Source organism: Argopecten irradians, chromosome 1, assembly GCF_041381155.1.
Source record: "Argopecten irradians isolate NY chromosome 1, Ai_NY, whole genome shotgun sequence".
Lineage (NCBI taxonomy): Eukaryota > Metazoa > Mollusca > Bivalvia > Pectinida > Pectinidae > Argopecten > Argopecten irradians.
Genome location: NC_091134.1, coordinates 61,058,059 through 61,086,058, shown reverse-complemented (window position 1 = coordinate 61,086,058; position 28,000 = coordinate 61,058,059). Strand labels below are relative to the sequence as shown.

The 28,000-nt window shown below is 38.0% G+C and overlaps 2 protein-coding genes across 2 annotated transcripts in view; one reads left to right on the top strand and one right to left on the bottom strand.

The window, feature by feature from the left end:
* The window catches only part of LOC138336361 (nucleolar pre-ribosomal-associated protein 1-like), a 42,526-nt gene extending 30,290 nt beyond the window's left edge, over positions 1-12,236 (top strand). The window contains exons 26-33 of the mRNA XM_069285814.1: positions 107-203; positions 761-1,033; positions 4,510-4,616; positions 4,899-5,042; positions 7,429-7,535; positions 7,818-8,009; positions 9,977-10,788; positions 11,264-12,236. Of these exons, the coding sequence (XP_069141915.1) occupies positions 107-203; positions 761-1,033; positions 4,510-4,616; positions 4,899-5,042; positions 7,429-7,535; positions 7,818-8,009; positions 9,977-10,788; positions 11,264-11,409 (1,878 nt within the window). The 3' untranslated portion in view covers positions 11,410-12,236. The remainder of the gene's footprint in view (positions 1-106; positions 204-760; positions 1,034-4,509; positions 4,617-4,898; positions 5,043-7,428; positions 7,536-7,817; positions 8,010-9,976; positions 10,789-11,263) is intronic.
* A 1,403-nt stretch (positions 12,237-13,639) lies between these two features.
* On the bottom strand, positions 13,640-28,000 carry LOC138336417 (uncharacterized protein CXorf65 homolog). Its single transcript, XM_069285907.1, has 6 exons — positions 27,878-28,000; positions 18,728-18,814; positions 16,206-16,325; positions 15,781-15,855; positions 14,831-14,947; positions 13,640-14,422 (listed from the first exon to the last, which is right to left on the bottom strand). The coding sequence occupies exons 1-6, from the start codon at positions 27,900-27,902 to the stop codon at positions 14,283-14,285; spliced, it is 564 nt and encodes a 187-aa protein (XP_069142008.1). The 5' UTR covers positions 27,903-28,000; the 3' UTR covers positions 13,640-14,282.

Sequence of the window (28,000 nt, the reverse complement as noted above, 5' to 3'; positions counted from 1 at the left end):
AGATATTTTACTAATTAAGATTCTCACTCATGTAACATTTAGAAGCTATGTCTCTGTTGCTACATTTTGAACTTGCCAATACTTCTGTCTATCTTTTGGTGATCAGCCGGGCTTGCTACAGGACCTATCAATCTTTGGAGTAGATGATGACCTCTATGACCCCTGCTTTATTCTGCCATTGTTCAGTAATCTGCTGTCTCCAGGTAATTAATTAAGGGTCATAGTTCAAGGTCATCTCTTGAAATTCAATTTCAACCTTAATGTAAATTTGCTTGTAATATACATGTATTAATTCCTTGAAATCAACCAGAACATTCTACGTGTTACAATAAAGTTTGCTATCTACGCCTCTATGGTATGTCTTAGAAAGCTGAAGTCTCAGGCCTTATAGTACATTTATTTATAGGTAGAAGTCTCAGGCCTTATAGTACATTTAATTTATAGGTAGAAGTCTCAGGCCTTATAGTACATTTAATTTATAGGTAGAAGTCTCAGGCCTTATAGTACATTTAATTTATAGGTAGAAGTCTCAGGCCTTATAGTACATTTAATTTATAGGTAGAAGTCTCAGGCCTTATAGTACATTTAATTTATAGGTAGATATAATTGTATGCTACACACCAGTGTGTGTCAAAAATAATTTGTTTTCATCTTTGATCCTCTCAAAAGATTTTTGATGAATTTAAAGTGTAGTCACTTATTAATAACTTGTAGATGAAAATGGACTGTATGTTTTCTTTGATCCTTAACATTTAAACAGATTCGTATGTGGATTGTCGGAAGTTTGCAGAGACATTGTGTCTAGGATACACCATTACAGCACTGAGTTGCCATGACGCTCGGGTACGAGGTGTTGCTTACCATGTGTTATCACGATATCTCCACCATCTTGAGGGAGCACGTTTCCCTGAACAACAACAGATACTGTACCTAGTCAGCCTACTGAGAGACAGTGTGACACGGCCAAATACCAAACTCGCCTGTATCATTACGGTGTTTCTCGCAAGGATGGTGTCACTCATGTTCTTGCATGGTAAGTTACAGTTTTTGAAATAATATAAAAAGTGTATTTGGGTTTTTTTTATAATTTTTATTAGCTCACCTGGTCAAAATGGGCTGCTAACTGAAAATTGTACAAATGATGGGGCTGACCCCCCAGGGACCAGAGGGGCAAGGCCAAAAGGGGTCAATTTGGCTATTTCCATATAAACGACTTCTTCTCTGAAACCAAGCATGGGATAGCACCCATAATGCAATGGTAGCATCCTTATAGGGTAGGGATTCAAAATTGTACAAATGATAGGGCTGACCCCCCCTGGGGCCTGAGGGGCGTGGTCAAAAGGGGTCAATTTGGCTATTTCCATATAAACGACTTCTTCTCTGAAACCAAGCATGGGATAGCACCCATAATACAATGGTAGCATCCTTATAGGGTGGGGATACAAAATTGTACAAATGATGGGGCTGACACCCAGGGGGCCTGAGGGGCGGGGTCAAAAGGGGTCAATTTGGCTATTTCCATATAAACGACTTCTTCTCTGAAACCAAGCATAGGATAGCACCCATAATGCAATGGTAGCATCCTTATAGGGTGGGGATGCAAAATTGTAAAAATGATGGGGCTGACCCCCCGGGGGCCTGAAGGGTGGGGTCAAAAGGGGTCAATTTGGCTATTTCCATATAAATGACTTCTTCTCTGCAACTAAGCATTTGATAGCACCCATAATGGAATGGTAGCATCCTTATAGGGTAGGGTTTATAAATTATGCAAATGATAGGGCTGACCCCCCGGGGGGCCTGAGGGGTGGGGTCAAAAGTCAAAAGTAATGATAAACTCCTGGTCAGTGATGTTGTATGTGTAGCAAGATTGGACTGGGTCCATCATCGGTGACCAGGTAGCTCAGCTGGTAGAGCATTAGGCTAATGTTCTCCTGTTACATATACAATGTAGGAGCTAGCATGTCTATGTTGTCAGCAGATCTCTCAGTTTTACCACAGTCATCAACATATAGAGGCATGTCTATGTTGTCAGCAGATCTCTCAGTTTTACCACAGTCATCAACATATAGAGGCATGTCTATGTTGTCAGCAGATCTCTCAGTTTTACCACAGTCATCAACATATAGGAGCATGTCTATGTTGTCAGCAGATCTCTCAGTTTTACCACAGTCATCAACATATAGAGGCATGTCTATGTTGTCAGCAGATCTCTCAGTTTTACCACAGTCATCAACATATAGGAGCATGTCTGTGTTGTCAGCAGATCTCTCAGTTTTACCAGTCATCAACATATAGGAGCATGTCTATGTTGTCAGCAGATCTCTCAGTTTTACCACAGTCATCAACATATAGAGGCATGTCTATGTTGTCAGCAGATCTCTCAGTTTTACCACAGTCATCAACATATAGAGGCATGTCTATGTTGTCAGCAGATCTCTCAGTTTTACCACAGTCATCAACATTTAGAGGCATGTCTATGTTGTCAGCAGATCTCTCAGTTTTACCACAGTCATCAACATATAGGAGCATGTCTGTGTTGTCAGCAGATCTCTCAGTTTTGCCACAGTCATCAACATATGAAGGCATGTCTATGTTGTCAGCAGATCTCTCAGTTTTACCACAGTCATCAACATATAGGGGCATGTCTATGTTGTCAGCAGATCTCTAAGTTTTACCAGTCATCGACATATAGGAGCATGTCTATGTTGTCAGCAGATCTCTCAGTTTTACCACAGTCATCAATATTTAGAGGCATGTCTATGTTGTCAGCAGATCTCTCAGTTTTACCACAGTCATCAACATATAGGAGCATGTCTATGTTGTCAGCAGATCTCTCAGTTTTGCCACAGTCATCAACATATAGAGGCATGTCTATGTTGTCAGCAGATCTCTCAGTTTTGCCACAGTCATCAACATATAGGAGCATGTCTATGTTGTCAGCAGATCTCTCAGTTTTACCACAGTCATCAACATATAGGAGCATGTCTGTGTTGTCAGCAGATCTCTAAGTTTTACCACAGTCATCAACATATAGAGGCATGTCTATGTTGTCAGCAGATCTCTCAGTTTTACCACAGTCATCAACATATAGAGGCATGTCTATGTTGTCAGCAGATCTCTCAGTTTTACCACAGTCATCAACATATAGGAGCATGTCTGTGTTGTCAGCAGATCTCTCAGTTTTGCCACAGTCATCAACATATAGGAGCATGTCTATGTTGTCAGCAGATCTCTCAGTTTTACCACAGTCATCAACATATAGGAGCATGTCTATGTTGTCAGCAGATCGCTCAGTTTTACCACAGTCATCAACATATAGGAGTATGTCTGTGTTGTCAGCAGATCTCTAAGTTTTAAAACAGTCATCAACATTTAGAGGCATGTCTATGTTGTCAGCAGATCTCTCAGTTTTACCACAGTCATCAACATATAGGAGCATGTCTATGTTGTCAGCAGATCTCTCAGTTTTGCCACAGTCATCAACATATAGAGGCATGTCTATGTTGTCAGCAGATCTCTCAGTTTTGCCACAGTCATCAACATATAGGAGCATGTCTATGTTGTCAGCAGATCTCTCAGTTTTACCACAGTCATCAACATATAGGAGCATGTCTGTGTTGTCAGCAGATCTCTAAGTTTTACCACAGTCATCAACATATAGAGGCATGTCTATGTTGTCAGCAGATCTCTCAGTTTTACCACAGTCATCAACATATAGATAGGAGCATGTCTATGTTGTCAGCAGATCTCTCAGTTTTGCCACAGTCATCAACATATAGAGGCATGTCTATGTTGTCAGCAGATCTCTCAGTTTTACCACAGTCATCAACATATAGGAGCATGTCTGTGTTGTCAGCAGATCTCTAAGTTTTAAAACAGTCATCAACATTTAGAGGCATGTCTATGTTGTCAGCAGATCTCTCAGTTTTACCAGTCATCAACATATAGGAGCATGTCTATGTTATCGGCAGATCTCTCAGTTTTACCACAGTCATCAACATATAGAGGCATGTCTATGTTGTCAGCAGATCTCTCAGTTTTACCACAGTCATCAACATATAGGAGCATGTCTATGTTGTCAGCAGATCTCTCAGTTTTACCACAGTCATCAACATATAGGAGCATGTCTATGTTGTCAGCAGATCTCTCAGTTTTACCACAGTCATCAACATTTAGGAGAATGTCTATGTTGTCAGCAGATCTCTCAGTTTTTCCAGTTATCAACATATAGAGGCATGTCTATGTTGTCAGCAGATCTCTCAGTTTTACCACAGTCATCAACATAAAGGAGCATGTCTATGTTGTCAGCAGATCTCTCAGTTTTACCACAGTCATCAACATATAGGAGCATGTCTATGTTGTCAGCAGATCTCTCAGTTTTACCACAGTCATCAACATATAGGAGCATGTCTATGTTGTCAGCAGATCTCTCAGTTTTACCACAGTCTGTTTAACAGACATTTCTTGGTACATTGTTGATGAAAATTTGTGATTTTTATGTCGATACAGATGACCATATGTACAAAGTGTTGAACTACTTTCTGCTGTTGAAACCTGCCATGGATATCACCACAGTGCCTGAGTTCTACAAACTGTTTAACAGCTCGGCCTTTGAGGTAGTGTAACCAGATCTCCTCAAGTACATCCTCAATGGTTGTAGAGCATTATGATATGTGAAATTTGATCTTAGAAAGGGAGAATAATTTCATTATTAAAATCCACCAAAAACAAAAAAAAAATGAAATCCTTACCTTGATTAACGGCAATATGTTTAGTTTTAAAAATAAGTGTAATTAGGATACATCTAGCCACAATTTGGCACTGTTAGGTAGAATAATTTGGTATAATTTACTTTGATATAAAACTACATTTCCTTCCTCACATAACTTTTGTTACAGTTTAAGGTGGAGAGGTCTTGGATCTTAGATTTATGTAAAGACGGTTTGAGGGAGACCCTTGACTACAAGTTGTTTGAGTCTCGTTACGTTTTCAAACTCTTACTCGGCTTCCACGACTCAGGTATCAGTGATAGTGTCACTCAGGTCAGTATACAGACATTATTGTCATAATATAGTGATTGTAAAATATCATATTCTTATACAGTCAAACCTTTTGTTTGACTTGAAGTTGATGGGACCATATCAAACCTTTTGTTTGACTTGAAGTTGATGGGACCATATCAAACCTTTTGTTTGACTTGAAGTTGATGGGACATTATCAAACCTTTTGTTTGACTTGAATTTGGTGGGACCATATTAAACCTTTTGTTTGACTTGAAGTTGATGGGACCATATCAAACATTTTGTTTGACTTGAAGTTGGTGGGACATTATCAAACCTTTTGTTTGACTTGAAGTTGATGGGACATTATCAAACCTTTTGTTTGACTTGAAGTTGATGGGACCATATCAAACCTTTTGTTTGACTTGAAGTTGGTGGGACCATATCAAACCTTTTGTTTGACTCTAAGTTGATGGGACCATATCAAACCTTTTGTTTGACTTGAAGTTGATGGGACATTATCAAACCTTTTGTTTGACTTGAAGTTGGTGGGACATTATCAAACCTTTTGTTTGACTTGAAGTTGGTGGGACCATATCAAACCTTTTGTTTGACTTGAAGTTGGTGGGACCATATCAAACCTTTTGTTTGACTCTAAGTTGATGGGACCATATCAAACCTTTTGTTTGACTTGAAGTTGATGGGACATTATCAAACCTTTTGTTTGACTTGAAGTTGGTGGGACCATATCAAACCTTTTGTTTGACTTGAAGTTGATGGGACGTTATCAAACCTTTTGTTTGACTTGAAGTTGATGGGACCATATCAAACCTTTTGTTTGACTCTAAGTTGATGGGACATTATCAAACCTTTTGTTTGACTCTAAGTTAATGGGACCATATCAAACCTTTTGTTTGACTCTAAGTTGATGGGACCATATCAAACCTTTTGTTTGACTCTAAGTTGGTGGGACCATATCAAACGTTTTGTTTGACTTGAAGTTGATGGGACATTATCAAACCTTTAGTTTGACTTGAAGTTGGTGGGACCATATCAAACCTTTTGTTTGACTTGAAGTTGATGGGACATTATCAAACCTTTTGTTTGACTTGAAGTTGGTGGGACCATATCAAACCTTTTGTTTGACTTGAAGTTGGAGGGACATTATCAAACCTTTAGTTTGACTTGAAGTTGGTGGGACCATATCAAACCTTTTGTTTGACTTGAAGTTGATGGGACCATATCAAACCTTTTGTTTGACTTGAAGTTGATGGGACATTATCAAACCTTTTGTTTGACTTGAAGTTGATGGGACCATATCAAACCTTTTGTTTGACTTGAAGTTGATGGGACATTATCAAACCTTTTGTTTGACTTGAAGTTGATGGGACCATATCAAACCTTTTGTTTGACTTGAAGTTGATGGGACATTATCAAACCTTTAGTTTGACTTGAAGTTGGTGGGACATTATCAAACCTTTTGTTTTGACTTGAAGTTGATGGGACCATATCAAACCTTTTGTTTGACTTGAAGTTGATGGGACGTTATCAAACCTTTTGTTTGACTTGAAGTTGATGGGACATTATCAAACCTTTTGTTTGACTTGAAGTTGATGGGACCATATCAAACCTTTTGTTTGACTTGAAGTTGGTGGGACCATATCAAACCTTTTGTTTGACTTGAAGTTGGTGGGACCATATGATAAAACTTAAAGTAATTGGATTATTTGTTTTAGTGAGAGCTGTAATATATGCAGTGTACCTCGTTAATCTGGACATATGCGTCCCGTGCTCAAACTATCTGAATTGCCAGTTATTTGGACTGTTCGATTTTGTTTACTTTGTTAATGATAAAATATGTTCCCTTCGGATTGTATGGTTTGCGGACTATCAGTTTCTGGATTATCAAGGGTCCACTGTACATGGTCTTTTATCCCATCTCCTTTATAAGACCACTTGGTTACATAATGAAGGGACTACTGTATTGATTAAAGTTTTATCAATACCGACTTATAACTCTTCAAATAAACAGGCTCTGTGAGTAATTACAAGGTTCAGCTGTATATTGTTCTGGAAACTTTCCCATGTCATCATTAATTAGCTACACATATTAGTTAAGTCATCTTAGAAGTATATGCTTTAACTAAATTGGTACCCTCACAAGAGAGGTTAAGACATTTAAAGACAGTAACATTGAACTGTGTAAATGTTATATGTATTATTGCATCATTGTTAATGTTTTTGTGAACATTTGTTACCGTCCTCAATATGTACCAGGGTAATTCTATTTGTTCTTTTTGTGTCTTGAAAAGCAATTGGTATCCTACAGACATGTCTATAAGGATGTAGTGTTATATAGAAAACAACAGTTGATATTACTTACCCATATCATTGTGTACATAATTTCTAAATTTTGTTGGTTTTACAGCTCCAGGTGTTAGACATACTGAGGTCAGCATCGCGACAAAGAACGGTGACCTTTAACCTTGTCAAGCAGCATGGCATATTGAGTTGGTTGGCAGGTGTCACTAACGGGTAAGGTCTTTTCATTGCTTCTTTTTGTTTCAAAGAAATAAATAAGGTTTTCGTACATTTGGTATTATTTGTAGTAGATGCTCATTGTTCCTGATATCTGGTCACAAGCTGATCTCAGTGACATCATCAAAATGTTTTATGTTGCCATTTGTTGTTGCTATATTTCAGCAAAGGAGTGCAACATGGGTTTAATCACCTATACAGCTTTTGTGATGCTACTGTGACAATTATGAAATAAAACAATTTTATTCATCTTTCAAGGCTGATTTTTATTCATTTCAGTAACATGATTGCTAGCAAGCTTGAAATGGTGTCAGATATACTCCATGGTCTCTGGTTTTCAATGGTACGACACCGTTCTATCAAGGGAAACAACTCTAATGCAGACAATGGCGGACAGGACACAAAGTGTTTACCACTGGCTATATCCAGGGAGGTGCTGACTTGTCTTTTGTCCTTGGTTAGGTGGTGTGGGTAAGTCTAGATTTAGGGTAGCAGGGTTATATCCAGGGAGGTGCTGACTTGTCTTCTGTCCCTTGTCTGGTAGTGTGGGTAAGTCTAGATTTAGGGTAGCAGGGTTATATCCAGAAAGGTGCTGACTTGTCTTCTGTCCCTGGTCAGGTAGTGTGGGTAAGTCTAGATTTAGGGTAGTAGGGTTATATCCAGGAAGGTGCTGACTTGTCTTCTGTCCTTGGTGAGGTGGTGTGGGTAAGTCTAGATTTAGGGTAGCAGGGTTATATCCAGGGAGGTGCTGACTTGTCTTTTGTCCTTTTTTAGGTAGTGTGGGTAAGTCTAGATTTAGGGTAGCAGGGTTATATCCAGGGAGGTGCTGACTTGTCTTTTGTCCTTTTTTAGGTGGTGTGGGTAAGTCTAGATTTAGGGTAGCAGGGTTATATCCAGGGAGGTGCTGACTTGTCTTCTGTCCCTGGTCTGGTAGTGTGGGTAAGTCTAGATTTAGGGTAGTAGGGTTATATCCAGGGAGGTGCTGACTTGTCTTCTGTCCTTGGTTAGGTGGTGTGGGTAAGTCTAGATTTAGGGTAGCAGGGTTATATCCAGAAAGGTGCTGACTTGTCTTCTGTCCTTGGTTAGGTGGTGTGGGTAAGTCTAGATTTAGGGTAGCAGGGTTATATCCAGGGAGGTGCTAACTTGTCTTCTGTCCCTGGTCTGGTAGTGTGGGTAAGTCTAGATTTAGGGTAGTAGGGTTATATCCAGGGAGGTGCTGACTTGTCTTCTGTCCTTGGTTAGGTGGTGTGGGTAAGTCTAGATTTAGGGTAGCAGGGTTATATCCAGGGAGGTGCTGACTTGTCTTCTGTCCTTGGTTAGGTGGTGTGGGTAAGTCTAGATTTAGGGGAGCAGGGTTATATCCAGGGAGGTGCTGACTTGTCTTCTGTCCTTGGTTAGGTGGTGTGGGTAAGTCTAGATTTAGGGTAGCAGGGTTATATCCAGGGAGGTGCTGACTTGTCTTCTGTCCTTGGTTAGGTGGTGTGGGTAAGTCTAGATTTAGGGGAGCAGGGTTATATCCAGGGAGGTGCTGATTTGTCTTCTGTCCCTGGTCAGGTAGTGTGGGTAAGTCTAGATTTAGGGAAGCAGGGTTATATCCAGGGAGGTGCTGACTTGTCTTCTGTCCTTGGTCAGGTGGTGTGGGTAAGTCTAGATTTAGGGAAGCAGGGTTATATCCAGGGAGGTGCTGACTTGTCTTCTGTCCCTGGTCATGTAGTGTGGGTAAGTCTAGATTTAGGGAAGCAGGGTTATATCCAGGGATGTGCTGACTTGTCTTCTGTCCTTGGTCAGGTAGTGTGGGTAAGTCTAGATTTAGGGTAGCAGGGTTATATCCAGGGAGGTGCTGACTTGTCTTCTGTCCCTGGTCATGTAGTGTGGGTAAGTCTAGATTTAGGGTAGCTGGGTTATATCCAGGGAGGTGCTGACTTGTCTTCTGTCCTTGGTTAGGTGGTGTGGGTAAGTCTAGATTTAGGGTAGCAGGGTTATATCCAGGGAGGTGCTGACTTGTCTTCTGTCCCTGGTCTGGTAGTGTGGGTAAGTCTAGATTTAGGGTAGCAGGGTTATATCCAGGGAGGTGCTGACTTGTCTTCTGTCCCTGGTCTGGTAGTGTGGGTAAGTCTAGATTTAAGGTAGCAGGGTTATATCCAGGGAGGTGCTGACTTGTCCTCTGTCCCTGGTCAGGTAGTGTGGGTAAGTCTAGATTTAGGGTAGCAGGGTTATATCCAGGGAGGTGCTAACTTGTTTTCTGTCCCTGGTCAGGTGGTTTGGGTAAGTCTAGATTTAGGGAGGCAGGGTTATATCCAGAAAGGTGCTGACTTGTCTTCTGTCACTGTTCAGGTGGTGTTGGTAAGTCTAGATTTAGGGACTCAGGGCTGTATCCAGGGAGGTGATTTTACAAAGAAAGCAATATGTGATCTTTATGTTGATTGTTCTTTTTTCAGGGAAGAAACAAGCCCCAAGGTATATGAGAAATGTTTGGAGACCTTAGTGTCTGTGCTGAATCACCTGAAGGATTCAGTCGTACTCCTAAAGGACAAAGGGCAGGTGAATGTTACGCCTCTCACTACACACGATGTGTGTACTGTCCTAGTCAACTCGGCCAGAATCGCCAACAACAAAAATGTAGAAACAGCTTGTACTGAAGCCTTAAAACTCTTGAATGTGAAGGTGAAACTAGCAAAAAGCAAGGGGGCATCGAGGCAGGATGCCAAATTCAAAACAGAAAGAAAAGTTAAAGATGGAAAAGAAATGGAAAACCTTGCAGAAAAGTCTGACAAATCAGACGAAATCAACACTGAAGTGAAAATTAATTCTTTAAGTACTGATTTGTTGTTACATTGGAAACCAAGTCTATTTGTGTCATGTGATACAAGTAGTGATAAGATTCAGGTCACTTGCACTGTTGCCTCGGCAGCTATTTCATTCTTAGTGACTAGTCTACGATCGTTAAGTGAAGAGACATTTGCTGGCGTTGTTTCTTGGATACATCTTCATTTTTGTGAAGGATCTCTGGTCAAACATTTAAAGGGCACAGAAAAGAAAGATTTTGCAAGGCACCTTCTTCAGATCTATGATGCTTTATACAACACTGCAGGTGACAAGCTTCTTGTTGACTATGATTCTAATACTAAAGAGTCTGTAAGACCTGGTTTGATAGAGATGTTGAATAAGGTGATGGGTGACATTTCCGATCATCAGACATCAGAAATGTGTGCAGCGTGGAGGGAGTTCTTCAGCAATTTGAACTCAGCAGGTACAGTCAAATGTTTTTTTTATAATAATCTACATTTATTCATTTCCTGTTATTAAGTTACATTTCAATGTTCATTCATACATTTCATTTGATCTACATTAATGAATATTTGGTTGATAAATGCATACTTTTAAGGCATTATCACTTTATTCGATAGAGTGCCCCTAAGACAGTGCTTTGTTTGTAGAAAAGGAGCTGCTTTGATGTATTTTCTTTGTTTTCAGTAGCAAATAATAAAAACCAATTTTAGTCAAACTCTGCGCATAATAGATGAACTTAATACAAAGTCCTTGAATGGAAAACCATGTATCAAACTTTACAGAATATATTGTTAAGTTTACTTTATTTTCTGCAGTATTGAAGTATGAGTAATACCACTTTTGATATTATGTTTAGTATGTTGTAAGGATCACAACTGACATCCTGAACAGGTCACATATGGAATAAAAAGATAATTTGCATTGTTTTCTTTAAGGTCAATCTGCAGAGGATGTCTCAGTTGAAGTGAGGCGGTATTTCCTTGGATGTCCATCTCCCGAGGACAAGTTAGTTAGAAATCCTGTGAAAACAACACCAAACAGCTCACAGAAAAAGAAGAAGAAAAAGAAACTCAAGACCTAAGTGTTTGGTGGCAAAATTATAGAAAAGCAGGAGAAATGACAGGCATTAAGGAAAATAATTTCACCACCAAAACTGTTTTTGTTGATAGGTTTGAAGGAAAAAGTGAGCTGACTATTATTATTGTTATAAATAATGACAGTATGTAATAAGTAGTGTATAAATAGTGACAATATGTAATATGTAGTGTATAAATGGTGACAGTATGTCATATGTAGTGTATAAATAGTGACAGTATGTAATAAGTAGTGTATAAATAGTGACAGTATGTAATAAGTAGTGTATAAATGGTGACAGTATGTAATATGTAGTGTATAAATGGTGACAGTATGTAATATGTAGTGTAAAAATGGTGACAGTATGTAATATGTAGTGTATAAATAGTGACAGAATGTATAATGTAGTGTATAAATGATGACAGTATGTAATATGTAGTGTATAAATGATGACAGTATGTAATATGTAGTGTATAAATGGTGACAGTATGTAATATGTAGTGTATAAATGATGACAGTATGTAATAAGTAGTGTATAAATGGTGACAGTATGTAATATGTAGTGTATAAATGATGACAGTATGTAATATGTAGTGTATAAATGATGACAGTATGTAATAAGTAGTGTATAAATGGTGACAGTATGTAATATGTAGTGTATAAATGGTGACAGTATGTAATATGTAGTGTATAAATAGTGACAGTATGTAATATGTAGTGTATAAATGGTGACAGTATGTAATATGTAGTGTATAAATAGTGACAGTATGTAATATGTAGTGTAAAAATGGTGACAGTATGTAATATGTAGTGTATAAATGGTGGTGGTGAACTGGTCGAAATGGTGACAGTATGTAATATGTAGTGTATAAATAGTGACAGTATGTAATATGTAGTGTAAAAATGGTGACAGTATGTAATATGTAGTGTATAAATGGTGGTGAACTGGTCGAGAATTACATGTGTAAGTGCAATGTGGTGGTGAACTGGTCTAGTATTACATGTGTAAGTGCAATGTGGTGGTGAACTGGTCGAGTATTATATGTGTAAGTGCAATGTGGTGGTGAACTGGTCGAGTATTACATGTATAAGTGCAATGTGGTGGTGAACTGGTCTAGTATTACATGTGTAAGTGCAATGTGGTGGTGAACTGGTCGAGTATTACATGTGTAAGTGCAATGTGGTGGTGAACTGGTCGAGTATTACATGTGTAAGTGCAATGTGGTGGTGAACTGGTCTAGTATTACATGTGTAAGTGCAATGTGGTGGTGAACTGGTCTAGTATTACATGTGTAAGTGCAATGTGGAAGTGAACTGGTCGAGTGTTACATGTATAAGTGCAATGTGGAAGTGAACTGGTCGAGTATTACATGTATAAGTGCAATGTGGTGGTGAACTGGTCTAGTATTACATGTGTAAGTGCAATGTGGAAGTGAACTGGTCGAGTATTACATGTGTAAGTGCAATGTGGTGGTGAACTGGTCGAGTATTACATGTGTAAGTGCAATGTGGTGGTGAACTGGTTGAGTATTACATGTGTAAGTGCAATGTGGTGGTGAACTGGTCTAGTATTACATGTGTAAGTGCAATGTGGAAGTGAACTGGTCGAGTGTTACATGTATAAATGCAATGTGGAAGTGAACTGGTCGAGTATTACATGTATAAGTGCAATGTGGTGGTGAACTGGTCTAGTATTACATGTGTAAGTGCAATGTGGTGGTGAACTGGTCGAGTATTACATGTGTAAGTGCAATGTGGTGGTGAACTGGTCTAGTATTACATGTGTAAGTGCAATGTGGTGGTGAACTGGTCTAGTATTACATGTGTAAGTGCAATGTGGAAGTGAACTGGTCGAGTATATTACATGTATAAGTGTAAAGTGGAAGTGAACTGATCGAGTATTACATGTATAAGTGCAATGTGGAAGTGAACTGGTCGAGTGTATTACATGTGTAAGTGCAATGTGGAAGTGAACTGATTGAGTATATTACATGTATAAGTGCAATGTGGAAGTGAACTGGTCGAGTATTACATGTGTAAGTGCAATGTGGAAGTGAACTGGTCGAGTATATTACATGTATAAGTGCAATGTGGTGGTGAACTGGTCGAGTATATTACATGTATAAGTGCAATGTGGAAGTGAACTGGTCGAGTATTACATGTGTAAGTGCAATGTGGAAGTGAACTGGTCGAGTATATTACATGTATAAGTGCAATGTGGAAGTGAACTGGTTGAGTATTACATGTGTAATTGCAATGTGGTGGTGAACTGGTCTAGTATTACATGTGGAAGTGCAATGTGGAAGTGAACTGGTCGAGTATTACATGTATAAGTGCAATGTGGTGGTTAACTATCATTTTAGAATAGACTATATTTTACATGGCTATGGTAGAAATGAAAAAGAGATATTGAAATGTCTCCAATTTATGGTATATGATTAATACAGTATGTAAAATTGCAAAAAGACATACCAGGTATTTTCAATCTTATCAAAAATTTACTTGGAATAAACACTAATTTTGAATAGATAAATCCATTGTACAGCCTCTTATATCAGTCTGTAGTTTGTCACTTATATATATCATGGCTATAAGCCTTGTCTGTCACTATTTACAGTACTAGTACACACCTACATCTTGAAGGTATATACATTGTAATTCTCCTTTGTTGCAGTGATAAAGGAATGCTAATCCAAGTATAATATTTCCAATCAGACGTTTAACTTCCAAAATGACATGTACCTTGATCCATAAAATTGCAACATTGCAGTAAGTTATGCAGAAAAATGATAACATGAAAAATATGTTTTTAGATTTTAAATATTTGCCATTTTACTTCATTCAGTTATTTTTGAGTTTATGAACTTGAATTGAGAGCTTTCATTGTGACTGTTTTTTCTTGCCCTTGCTGTTGGTTTTCTTTGGGGGAGCGGTTTCATCAGTTGCTATTGTCAAGGTACGATTGTCTCCCTTAGCTGAGCTCTTTCCATTCTTGAGACTAACTTTGCTAGAAGTTTTACCTGTGATTTTAAAAAGGAAGGAAATACAGATCTAGTTATATCAAATTAAGAAACAAAAATACTGTATACTGACAAGGACGATATACAAAATCATCTTAAAATGATACTGTTGAAAAATGTTTCAGAAATGCAATGTTATACTGAGGTCTTGAAGTGTATTTTTTTTGGGGGGTGTTATCTTCAGTATTTATCATAGGTAATGAAGTAAAAAACGTTCCTTCTTTGATATTTTTTTAAATCAATTATCTGCATATGGTCATTATGATTAAAGCTGGCTCTGTATAGATAGCATTATTTGATATTCAAGTGGAATTTGTATCATTTGACATTACTTCTAGCTAGGCAAACAAAATGGATAAAATCGGCCCTTAACTGACTTTGATTAGGGTTGATCTGGTGTATACATACCTGCACTAGTAGGGGAATCACTTTTGACGGACAGCTTACTGCCCCGCCCCCTTTCTTTGAGCTCTTTCTCGGTGGCCATGTTCTGTTTGACTTTCTTATCACGCTGCCTCAGCTTCCCTTTGTAATAAGAGAGATTCAATGTTTTGGACTGGAGAAGACATCCAAGTAATATAATCTTAGTCTTTAAGATATCCAAGATATATAATCCAAGCCTTTTAACTAAGCCTTTTAATAATGGTGTACAATGTACATGTATTGATAAACTCTAGAACTAAATCCAAGAATGTCGTTCACAAATTTTTGAACACTAAAATTTTCTTATTGACTCCAAATTAACTAAACATGCCTCTAGTGTGATAATCTATTCACTTCAGAGACAAAAACTTGAAAAGACGAGATTAGCCTGGTTTGGTTGGATCAGTTTAATGTCCTGTTACACAGCCAGGGTCATTTAAGGAAGTGCCAAATTAAGATCATGGAGGAAAACCAGATTACCCAGAGAAAAAACACTTTAGTCTGGCAACCAGTCATTACCTGGTGATTGCCCCACATGGAGTTTAGACTCAGGAAACCAGAGGTATATATGGGAGACACCAGTTAAGCTTCATAATATTTTACATGTTGGCAAGACTATTCCTTCTTTGAAGAGTTACATGTATTTCCCCTTGTGGGTAAGAATTGCTTATTACATGAATTGTTTGTGAGATCAATGTCATATCTTTCTTAGAAAATGCATGATTTTCTGACATAAACAGATGGTGTAGCAATCTATACCTCAGCACAAGAGCAATTACCTCAGCAATATACAAAGACAAAATGATCCGACAACAAAGTGTGTTAATTTCCCCAATAAACCATCAGAGATTCAAGATGACTACACAATATATTGCTTTGTTTCACATTTCCAAGCCATATATGAGTAACATATATTATCATATTTCACTACTTACTTTCCATGAAGGGGTATTTCTTCTCCCAGTCTGTAAGAAGAGGGCTCACTTTCAGGATGCTGCCATCTGGACCTCCTATATATAATTAGAACAAAGAGAATTTAAACAGTGCAAATGTCTCTTCTTCAGCCTCTTGACTATCTTCAGGAACATGGAAAAAAAACTAGCTATGTTTAAATTTAAAATATATATTTTCTCCCTCTGGAGAATGATTGAAAGCAAATAATACTTTTATGATGAAATTCTCTATGTCTGAAAATCAAAAGTGGTATTCTTCTTCACTTGCTTTAATGAGAAACACTTGTAATATTTAATTTTTAGAATCCTAAGTTACACTGCACAATTCTTGTAACCAATGAAAATGAGTGTAACATATCCAATTAAATTATTGCAGTAAAACAAGTATCCATTAAAGAAAGACTTACGCTCAACCTGTACCAGCACAAATGTACTACGCGGCATGAAGAAATCAAACATGTTTTCCTGTGGTGGCTTATTGAAGAGCTCCATCAAGAGGGCATTCTCATCACTAAGGTCAATTGTAACTGTACCAATATACAACACAGCATCATGTATATCTCACAGGTCTTTAAACGTACAACACAACATCGTGTACATCTTACAGGTTTCTATACGTACAACACAGCATCATGTATATCTCACAGGTCTCTATACGTACAACACAACATCATGTATATCTCACAGGTCTCTATACGTACAACACAACATCGTGTACATCTTACAGGTCAAACATACAACACAACATCATGTATATCTCACAGGTCTCTATACGTACAACACAACATCGTGTACATCTTACAGGTCAAACATACAACACAACATCATGTATATCTCACAGGTCTCTATACGTACAACACAGCATCATGTATATCTCACAGGTCAAACATACAACACAGCATCATGTATATCTCACAGGTCTCTATACGTACAACACAACATCGTGTACATCTTACAGGTCTCTATACGTACAACACAACATCATGTATATCTCACAGGTCTCTATACGTACAACACAACATCATGTATATCTTACAGGTCAAACATACAACACAGCATCATGTATATCTCACAGGTCTCTATACGTACAACACAGCATCGTGTACATCTTACAGGTCAAACATACAACACAGCATCATGTATATCTCACAGGTCTCTATACGTACAACACAGCATCGTGTACATCTTACAGGTCAAACATACAACACAGCATCATGTATATCTCACAGGTCTCTATACGTACAACACAGCATCGTGTACATCTTACAGGTCAAACATACAACACAGCATCATGTATATCTCACAGGTCTCTATACGTACAACACAGCATCGTGTACGTCTTACAGGTCAAACATACAACACAGCATCATGTATATCTCACAGGTCTCTATACGTACAACACAGCATCGTGTACATCTTACAGGTCAAACATACAACACAGCATCATGTATATCTCACAGGTCTCTATACGTACAACACAGCATCATGTATATCTCACAGGTCTTTAAACGTACAACACAACATCATGTATATCTCACAGGTCTCTATACATACAACACAACATCGTGTACATCTTACAGGTCAAACATACAACACAACATCATGTATATCTCACAGGTCTTTAAACGTACAACACAACATCGTGTACATCTTACAGGTCTCCATACATACAACACAACATCGTGTATATCTTAAAGGTAAAAATTACAACACAAAATTGTGTATATCTCACAGTTCAAACATACAACACAACATTGTGTATATCTCACAGTTCAAACATACAACACAACATTGTGTATATCTCACAGGCCAAATATACAACACAACATCATGTACATCTCACAGGTAGAAATTACAACACAAAATCATGTACATTCACAAATCAAACACACAACACAACACTGTGTACATCTCGTAGATCAAATATACAACACAACATCATGTACATCTCATTAGTTAAACATACAACACAACATTGTGGATATCTCACAGGTCAAACATACAACACAACATCGTGTACATCTCACAGTTCAAACATACAACACAACATCGTGTACATCTCACAAGTCAAACATACAACACAACATTGTGTATATCTCACAAGTCAAACATACAACACAACATGGTGTACATCTCACAGGTCAAACATACAACACAACATCGTGTACATCTCACAAGTCAAACATACAACACAACATCGTGTACATCTCACAGGTCAAACATACAACACAATATGGTGTACATCTCACAGGTCAAACATACAATACAACATCGTGTATATCTCATAGATCAAACATAAACACAACATTGTGTATATCTCACAGTTCAAACATACAACACAACATTGTGTATATCTCACAGTTCAAACATACAACACAACATCGTGTATATCTCACAGGTAAAACTTACAACACGACATCGTGTACATTCACAAGTCAAACATACAACACAACATTGTGTACATCTCACAGGTCAAACATACAACATCGTGTACATCTCACAAGTCAAACATACAACACAACATTGTGTATATCTCACAAGTCAAACATACAACACAACATCGTGTACATCTCACAGGTCAAATATACAACACAACATAGTGTACATCTCACAGGTCAAACATACAACACAACATCGTGTACATCTCACAGGTCAAACATACAACACAACATCGTGTATATCTCACGGGACAAACATACAACACAACATCGTGTACATGTCACAGGTCAAACATACAACACAACATTGTGTATATCTCACAGATCAAACATACAACACAACATCGTGTATATCTCACGGGTCAAACATACAACACAACATCATGTACATATCACTGATCAATTATATATTACAACATCATGTCAAGATATATTGGTTTTGTTTCAACAATGTTGATATCAAGGTCATTTGAACCGGTTTGTAGACCTACCTGTGGACTTGACACCACATGCCCTCCTTATGTAATCCTGAAGGATGACAGCATTACAGTCAGGGTTAACCAACAGATTCTTCCCATCTACAACAGATTATTGACAGTACAGTCAGGGTTAACAAACAGATTCTTCCCATCTACAACAGATTATTGACATTACAGTCAGGGTTAACCAACAGATTCTTTCCATCTACAACAGATTAATGACATTACAGTCAGGGTTAACCAACAGATTCTTCCCATCTACAACAGATTAATGACATTACAGTCAGGGTTAACCAACATATTCTTCCCATCTACAACAGATTAATGACATTACAGTCAGGGTTAACCAACAGATTCTTCCCATCTACAACAGATTATTGACATTACAGTCAGGGTTAACCAACAAATTCTTCCCATCTACAACAGATGTATGACATTACAGTCAGGGTTAACCAACAGATTCTTCCCATCTACAACAGATTATTGACATTACAGTCGGGGTTAACCAACAGATTCTTCCCATCTACAACAGATTAATGACATTACAGTCAGGGTTAACCAACAGATTCTTCCCATCTACAACAGATTATTGACATTACAGTCGGGGTTAACCAACATATTCTTCCCATCTACAACAGATTATTGACATTACAGTCAGGGTTAACCAACAGATTCTTCCCATCTACAACAGATTATTGACATTACAGTCGGGGTTAACCAACAGATTCTTCCCATCTACAACAGATTATTGACATTACAGTCGGGGTTAACCAACAGATTCTTCCCATCTACAACAGATTATTGACATTACAGTCGGGGTTAACCAACAGATTCTTCCCATCTACAACAGATTATTGACATTACAGTCGGGGTTAACCAACAGATTCTTCCCATCTACAACAGATTATTGACATTACAGTCGGGGTTAACCAACAGATTCTTCCCATCTACAACAGATTATTGACATTACAGTCAGGGTTAACCAACAGATTCTTCCCATCTACAACAGATTATTGACATTACAGTCAGGGTTAACCAACAGATTCTTCCCATCTACAACAGATTATCATTACAGTCAGGGTTAACCAACAGATTCTTCCCATCTACAACAGATTAATGACATTACAGTCAGGGTTAACCAACAGATTCTTCCCATCTACAACAGATTATTGACATTACAGTCAGGGTTAACCAACAGATTCTTCCCATCTACAACAGATTATTGACATTACAGTCAGGGTTAACCAACAGATTCTTCCCATCTACAACAGATTATTGACATTACAGTCAGGGTTAACCAACAGATTCTTCCCATCTACAACAGATTATTGACATTACAGTCGGGGTTAACCAACAGATTCTTCCCATCTACAACAGATTATTGACATTACAGTCGGGGTTAACCAACAGATTCTTCCCATCTACAACAGATTATTGACATTACAGTCGGGGTTAACCAACAGATTCTTCCCATCTACAACAGATTATTGACATTACAGTCGGGTTAACCAACAGATTCTTCCCATCTACAACAGATTATTGACATTACAGTCGGGTTAACCAACAGATTCTTCCCATCTACAACAGATTATTGACATTACAGTCAGGGTTAACCAACAGATTCTTCCCATCTACAACAGATTATTGACATTACAGTCGGGGTTAACCAACAGATTCTTCCCATCTACAACAGATTATTGACATTACAGTCAGGGTTAACCAACAGATTCTTCCCATCTACAACAGATTATTGACATTACAGTCGGGGTTAACCAACAGATTCTTCCCATCTACAACAGATTATTGACATTACAGTCAGGGTTAACCAACAGATTCTTCCCATCTACAACAGATTATTGACATTACAGTCCGGGTTAACCAACAGATTCTTCCCATCTACAACAGATTATTGAATTACAGTCCGGGTTAACCAACAGATTTCCCATCTACAACAGATTATTGACATTACAGTCGGGGTTAACCAACAGATTCTTCCCATCTACAACAGATTATTGACATTACAGTCAGGGTTAACCAACAGATTCTTCCCATCTACAACAGATTATTGACATTACAGTCAGGGTTAACCAACAGATTCTTCCCATCTACAACAGATCATTGACATTACAGTCGGGGTTAACCAGCAGATTCTTCCCATCTACAACAAATTATTGACATTACAGTCAGGGTTTAACCAACAGATTCTTCCCATCTACAACAGATTATTGACATTACAGTCGGGGTTAACCAACAGATTCTTCCCATCTACAACAGATTATTGACATTACAGTCGGGGTTAACCAACAGATTCTTCCCATCTACAACAGATTATTGACATTACAGTCGGGGTTAACCAACAGATTCTTCCCATCTACAACAGATTATTGACATTACAGTCGGGGTTAACCAACAGATTCTTCCCATCTACAACAGATTAATGACATTACAGTCGGGGTTAACCAACAGATTCTTCCCATCTACAACAGATTAATGACATTACAGTCGGGGTTAACCAACAGATTCTTCCCATCTACAACAGATTATTGACATTACAGTCAGGGTTAACCAACAGATTCTTCCCATCTACAACAGATTAATGACATTACAGTCAGGGTTAACCAACAAATTCTTCCCATCTACAACATATTATTGACATTACAGTCGGGGTTAACCAACAGATTCTTCCCATCTACAACAGATTATTGACATTACAGTCAGGGTTAACCAACAGATTCTTCCCATCTACAACAGATTATTGACATTACAGTGGGTACCAAGATTTCTCTATCAGTTGGGTTAACCAACAGATTCTTCCCATCTACAACAGATTATTGACATTACAGTCGGGGTTAACCAACAGATTCTTCCCATCTACAACAGATTATTGACATTACAGTCGGGGTTAACCAACAGATTCTTCCCATCTACAACAGATTATTGACATTACAGTCAGGGGTTAACCAACAGATTCTTCCCATCTACAACAGATTATTGACATTACAGTCAGGGTTAACCAACAGATTCTTCCCATCTACAACAGATTATTGACATTACAGTCAGGGTTAACCAACAGATTCTTCCCATCTACAACAGATTATTGACATTACAGTCGGGTTAACCAACAGATTTCCATCTACAACAGATTATTGACATTACAGTCGGGGTTAACCAACGATTCTTCCCATCTACAACAGATTATTGACATTACAGTCAGGGTTAACCAACAGATTCTTCCCATCTACAACAGATTATTGACATTACAGTCGGGGTTAACCAACAGATTCTTCCCATCTACAACAGATTATTGACATTACAGTCGGGGTTAACCAACAGATTCTTCCCATCTACAACAGATTATTGACATTACAGTCGGGGTTAACCAACAGATTCTTCCCATCTACAACAGATTATTGACATTACAGTCGGGGTTAACCAACAGATTCTTCCCATCTACAACAGATTATTGACATTACAGTCAGGGTTAACCAACAGATTCTTCCCATCTACAACAGATTATTGACATTACAGTCGGGGTTAACCAACAGATTCTTCCCATCTACAACAGATTATTGACATTACAGTCGGGGTTAACCAACAGATTCTTCCCATCTACAACAGATTATTGACATTACAGTCAGGGTTAACCAACAGATTCTTCCCATCTACAACAGATTATTGACATTACAGTCAGGGTTAACCAACAGATTCTTCCCATCTACAACAGATTATTGACATTACAGTCAGGGTTAACCAACAGATTCTTCCCATCTACAACAGATTATTGACATTACAGTCAGGGTTAACCAACAGATTCTTCCCATCTACAACAGATTATTGACATTACAGTCAGGGTTAACCAACAGATTCTTCCCATCTACAACAGATTATTGACATTACAGTCAGGGTTAACCAACAGATTCTTCCCATCTACAACAGATTATTGACATTACAGTCAGGGTTAACCAACAGATTCTTCCCATCTACAACAGATTATTATTGACATTACAGTCGGGGTTAACCAACAGATTCTTCCCATCTACAACAGATTATTGACATTACAGTCAGGGTTAACCAACAGATTCTTCCCATCTACAACAGATTATTGACATTACAGTCAGGGTTAACCAACAGATTCTTCCCATCTACAACAGATTAATGACATTACAGTCAGGGTTAACCAACAGATTCTTCCCATCTACAACAGATTATTGACATTACAGTCGGGGTTAACCAACAGATTCTTCCCATCTACAACAGATTATTGACATTACAGTCAGGGTTAACCAACAGATTCTTCCCATCTACAACAGATTATTGACATTACAGTCAGGGTTAACCAACAGATTCTTCCCATCTACAACAGATTATTGACATTACAGTCAGGGTTAACCAACAGATTCTTCCCATCTACAACAGATTATTGACATTACAGTCAGGGTTAACCAACAGATTCTTCCCATCTACAACAGATTATTGACATTACAGTCAGGGTTAACCAACAGATTCTTCCCATCTACAACAGATTAATGACATTACAGTCAGGGTTAACCAACAGATTCTTCCCATCTACAACAGATTATTGACATTACAGTCAGGGTTAACCAACAGATTCTTCCCATCTACAACAGATTATTGACATTACAGTCAGGGTTAACCAACAGATTCTTCCCATCTACAACAGATTATTGACATTACAGTCAGGGTTAACCAACAGATTCTTCCATCTACAACAGATTATTGACATTACAGTCAGGGTTAACCAACAGATTCTTCCCATCTACAACAGATTATTGACATTACAGTCAGGGTTAACCAACAGATTCTTCCCATCTACAACAGATTATTGACATTACAGTCAGGGTTAACCAACAGATTCTTCCCATCTACAACAGATTATTGACATTACAGTCAGGGTTAACCAACAGATTCTTCCCATCTACAACAGATTATTGACATTACAGTCAGGGTTAACCAACAGATTCTTCCCATCTACAACAGATTATTGACATTACAGTCAGGGTTAACCAACAGATTCTTCCCATCTACAACAGATTATTGACATTACAGTCAGGGTTAACCAACAGATTCTTCCCATCTACAACAGATTATTGACATTACAGTCAGGGTTAACCAACAGATTCTTCCCATCTACAACAGATTATTGACATTACAGTCAGGGTTAACCAACAGATTCTTCCCATCTACAACAGATTATTGACATTACAGTCAGGGTTAACCAACAGATTCTTCCCATCTACAACAGATTATTGACATTACAGTCAGGGTTAACCAACAGATTCTTCCCATCTACAACAGATTATTGACATTACAGTCAGGGTTAACCAACAGATTCTTCCCATCTACAACAGATTATTGACATTACAGTCAGGGTTAACCAACAGATTCTTCCCATCTACAACAGATTATTGACATTACAGTCAGGGTTAACCAACAGATTCTTCCCATCTACAACAGATTATTGACATTACAGTCAGGGTTAACCAACAGATTCTTCCCATCTACAACAGATTATTGACATTACAGTCAGGGTTAACCAACAGATTCTTCCCATCTACAACAGATTATTGACATTACAGTCAGGGTTAACCAACAGATTCTTCCCATCTACAACAGATTATTGACATTACAGTCAGGGTTAACCAACAGATTCTTCCCATCTACAACAGATTATTGACATTACAGTCAGGGTTAACCAACAGATTCTTCCCATCTACAACAGATTATTGACATTACAGTCAGGGTTAACCAACAGATTCTTCCCATCTACAACAGATTATTGACATTACAGTCAGGGTTAACCAACAGATTCTTCCCATCTACAACAGATTATTGACATTACAGTCAGGGTTAACCAACAGATTCTTCCCATCATCTACAACAGATTATTGACATTACAGTCAGGGTTAACCAACAGATTCTTCCCATCTACAACAGATTATGACATTACAGTCAGGGTTAACCAACAGACATTACAATAGATTATGACATTACAGTCAGGGTTAACCAACAGATTCTTCCCATCTACAACAGATTAATGACATTACAGTCAGGGTTAACCAACAGATTCTTCCCATCTACAACAGATTATTGACATTACAGTCAGGGTTAACCAACAGATTCTTCCCATCTACAACAGATTAATGACATTACAGTCAGGGTTAACCAACAGATTCTTCCCATCTACAACAGATTATTGACATTACAGTCAGGGTTAACCAACAGATTCTTCCCATCTACAACAGATTAATGACATTACAGTCGGGGTTAACTAACAGATTCTTCCCATCTACAACAGATTATTGACATTACAGTCGGGGTTAACCAACAGATTCTTCCCATCTACAACAGATTATTGACATTACAGTCGGGGTTAACCAACAGATTCTTCCCATCTACAACAGATTATTGACATTACAGTCAGGGTTAACCAACAGATTCTTCCCGTCTACAACAGATTATTGACATTACAGTCAAGGTTAACCAACAGATTCTTCCCATCTACTACAGATTAATGACATTACAGTCAGGGTTAACCAACAGATTCTTCCCATCTACAACAGATTATTGACATTACAGTCAGGGTTAACCAACAGATTCTTCCCATCTACAACAGATTATTGACATTACAGTCAGATTTAACCAACAGATTCTTCCCTATCTACAACAGATTAATGACATTACAGTCAGGGTTAACCAACAGATTCTTCCCATCTACAACAGATTATTGACATTACAGTCAGGGTTAACCAACAGATTCTTCCCATCTACAACAGATTATTGACATTACAGTCAGGGTTAACCAACAGATTCTTCCCATCTACAACAGATTATTGACATTACAGTCGGGGTTAACCAACAGATTCTTCCCATCTACAACAGATTATTGACATTACAGTCAGGGTTAACCAACAGATTCTTCCCATCTACAACAGATTATTGACATTACAGTCAGGGTTAACCAACAGATTCTTCCCATCTACAACAGATTATTGACATTACAGTCAGGGTTAACCAACAGATTCTTCCCATCTACAACAGATTATTGACATTACAGTCAGGGTTAACCAACAGATTCTTCCCATCTACAACAGATTATTGACATTACAGTCAGGGTTTACCAACAGATTCTTCCCATCTACAATAGATTATTGACATTACAGTCAGCGTTAACCAACAGATTCTTCCCATCTACAATAGATTATTGACATTACAGTCAGGGTTAACCAACAGATTCTTCCCATCTACAACAGATTATTGACATTACAGTCAGGGTTAACCAACAGATTCTTCCCATCTACAACAGATTGATGACACTACAGTCAGGGTTACCCAACAGATTCTTCCCATCTACAACAGATTATTGACATTGCAGTCAGGGTTAACCAACAGATTCTTCCCATCTACAACAGATTATTGACATTGCAGTCATGATTAACCAACAGATTCTTCCCATCTACAACAGATTATTGACATTGCAGTCAGGGTTAACCAACAGTATCTTACCGTCTAATTCATTTCCTATGACATCACGAGGCTAAAATATATTTGATATACCCTACAGATATATCAGCATGGCGCATTTGGTATTAACTATTTTGCAAAATGGTAGATCACGCAAAAACTGCCAAAAACACCCTTCATCTACGCGCCAGAAACCTGTGTATTACCTGTTACCTCTTCTTAGTTCCAACTAGTTGTGGCGCGTTTAGTTCATTTACTAGATTATTGTCCGGTTGTGCCATATAAAAACTGGGGTAAAACTTGCATGGTACTGAGTTCCAGTGAGTGTTCAGTCGGTTTTTAAACGAGTTTAGAGTAGGGGATTCTACTACGAAGTTTGGAAGGGAGTTCCACGAATGTACCACTCGCCGACTAAATATACTTTAAGTGACTTTAGGGAAGGAAAAATCTTTCATACGACGATGACGCTATTTTTTTCCCATTGAACTTTAGTATTTAGTGTAGGCACAGGCAATATAGCATATACATGTATCTTATTCGATTTTGAAAGATTACCAAAGATATTTTCTCCAAAAAAAACGGCAATAGTTTGGTTGCAATGATTTCGTGAACAAGAATTTATGACTTTAAAGTTGATCAGAAATGTTATCTGTTTTTGATAAGGGGACTATTTACACTTAAATGTGTTAATTATTTACAACATCACTGTATCACTTTACATTACTTTGTTCTTGTTGTTTAACAATGCAAGGCAACCATTTTCATAACAGATTGTTTTGTCTAACAAACTAAGAGACGGCATTGTCGTAAGACAGTCCAATCCCGTAACAATGCTACTCACGAGGTACATTTGTACATGTAATTATGTTATATGTATATTATTGAGGCTGCGGCTAGAGAATCTATAGCCCGACAATAAAAAGTTACTGTGGTCTTTTATTCCAGACAAAACCTTATCCAGGAATGTCTACTTAGGTTACCCAGAGGTAAGAAGGAGCAACAGCTATATCGAAAACAATTTGTGGAAACAACAGGCTGTTTTTGCCACTTATTAATTAAATGTATTCTGTAAAAGAGGAATCAATCACGACATGGAATGTTTTGCTTATTTCGTTTTCATCAAGTGCATTTTTAACATGAGAATAAAATATAATTAGACTATAGATGTATAGCGCGAAATCTGATCATGGTTCAGCGAAAATATCGACGCGCGAAAATGTCAACGTGTGCTCCTCCTCGTCGCCTGGCGGAGCTACATGTATGGGGTTTCGTTGTGATAAATAGGCGGTCGTCTCAAATAACTACCGGGTTATTGGTGAAGAATGCAACATAGAATATCCCCAGAAAAAAACACCGATCTAAACTCAGCTATACCAGCATCATGGCTATGTTTCCAGCAGTCTTGTGTTTTACAAAAATGGAGAAATTTGGCGAAAGTTTCAAAATTAAATCTGGAGTTATTGGGTTTATTTTTAACTTTGTTTTTAACAATCCATCTGAAGATGAAACATAAGTTGAATCGATTTTTCATTGGAAGGCGAGAAAGAGAATTTATGAGATGTCGAGTGAAGGGTTCGATTCCTGGTCGGGGCACTCGACAGGAATCTTATTTGTATTTTCTCTGTTCTTCTACACAATTCAGCATATGGTACATTAGTATTTGTATGACGGTATACCTACCTCCGTGTTCCACGTTGATAAACATCACTGAGTATGTTAAGTTTCCACCTGTAGCTTCCGATCGCCTAAAAAAACATCACCAAGGGTAGGTTCTTAGTGACGTAAACGTGTTTGTGACGTCAA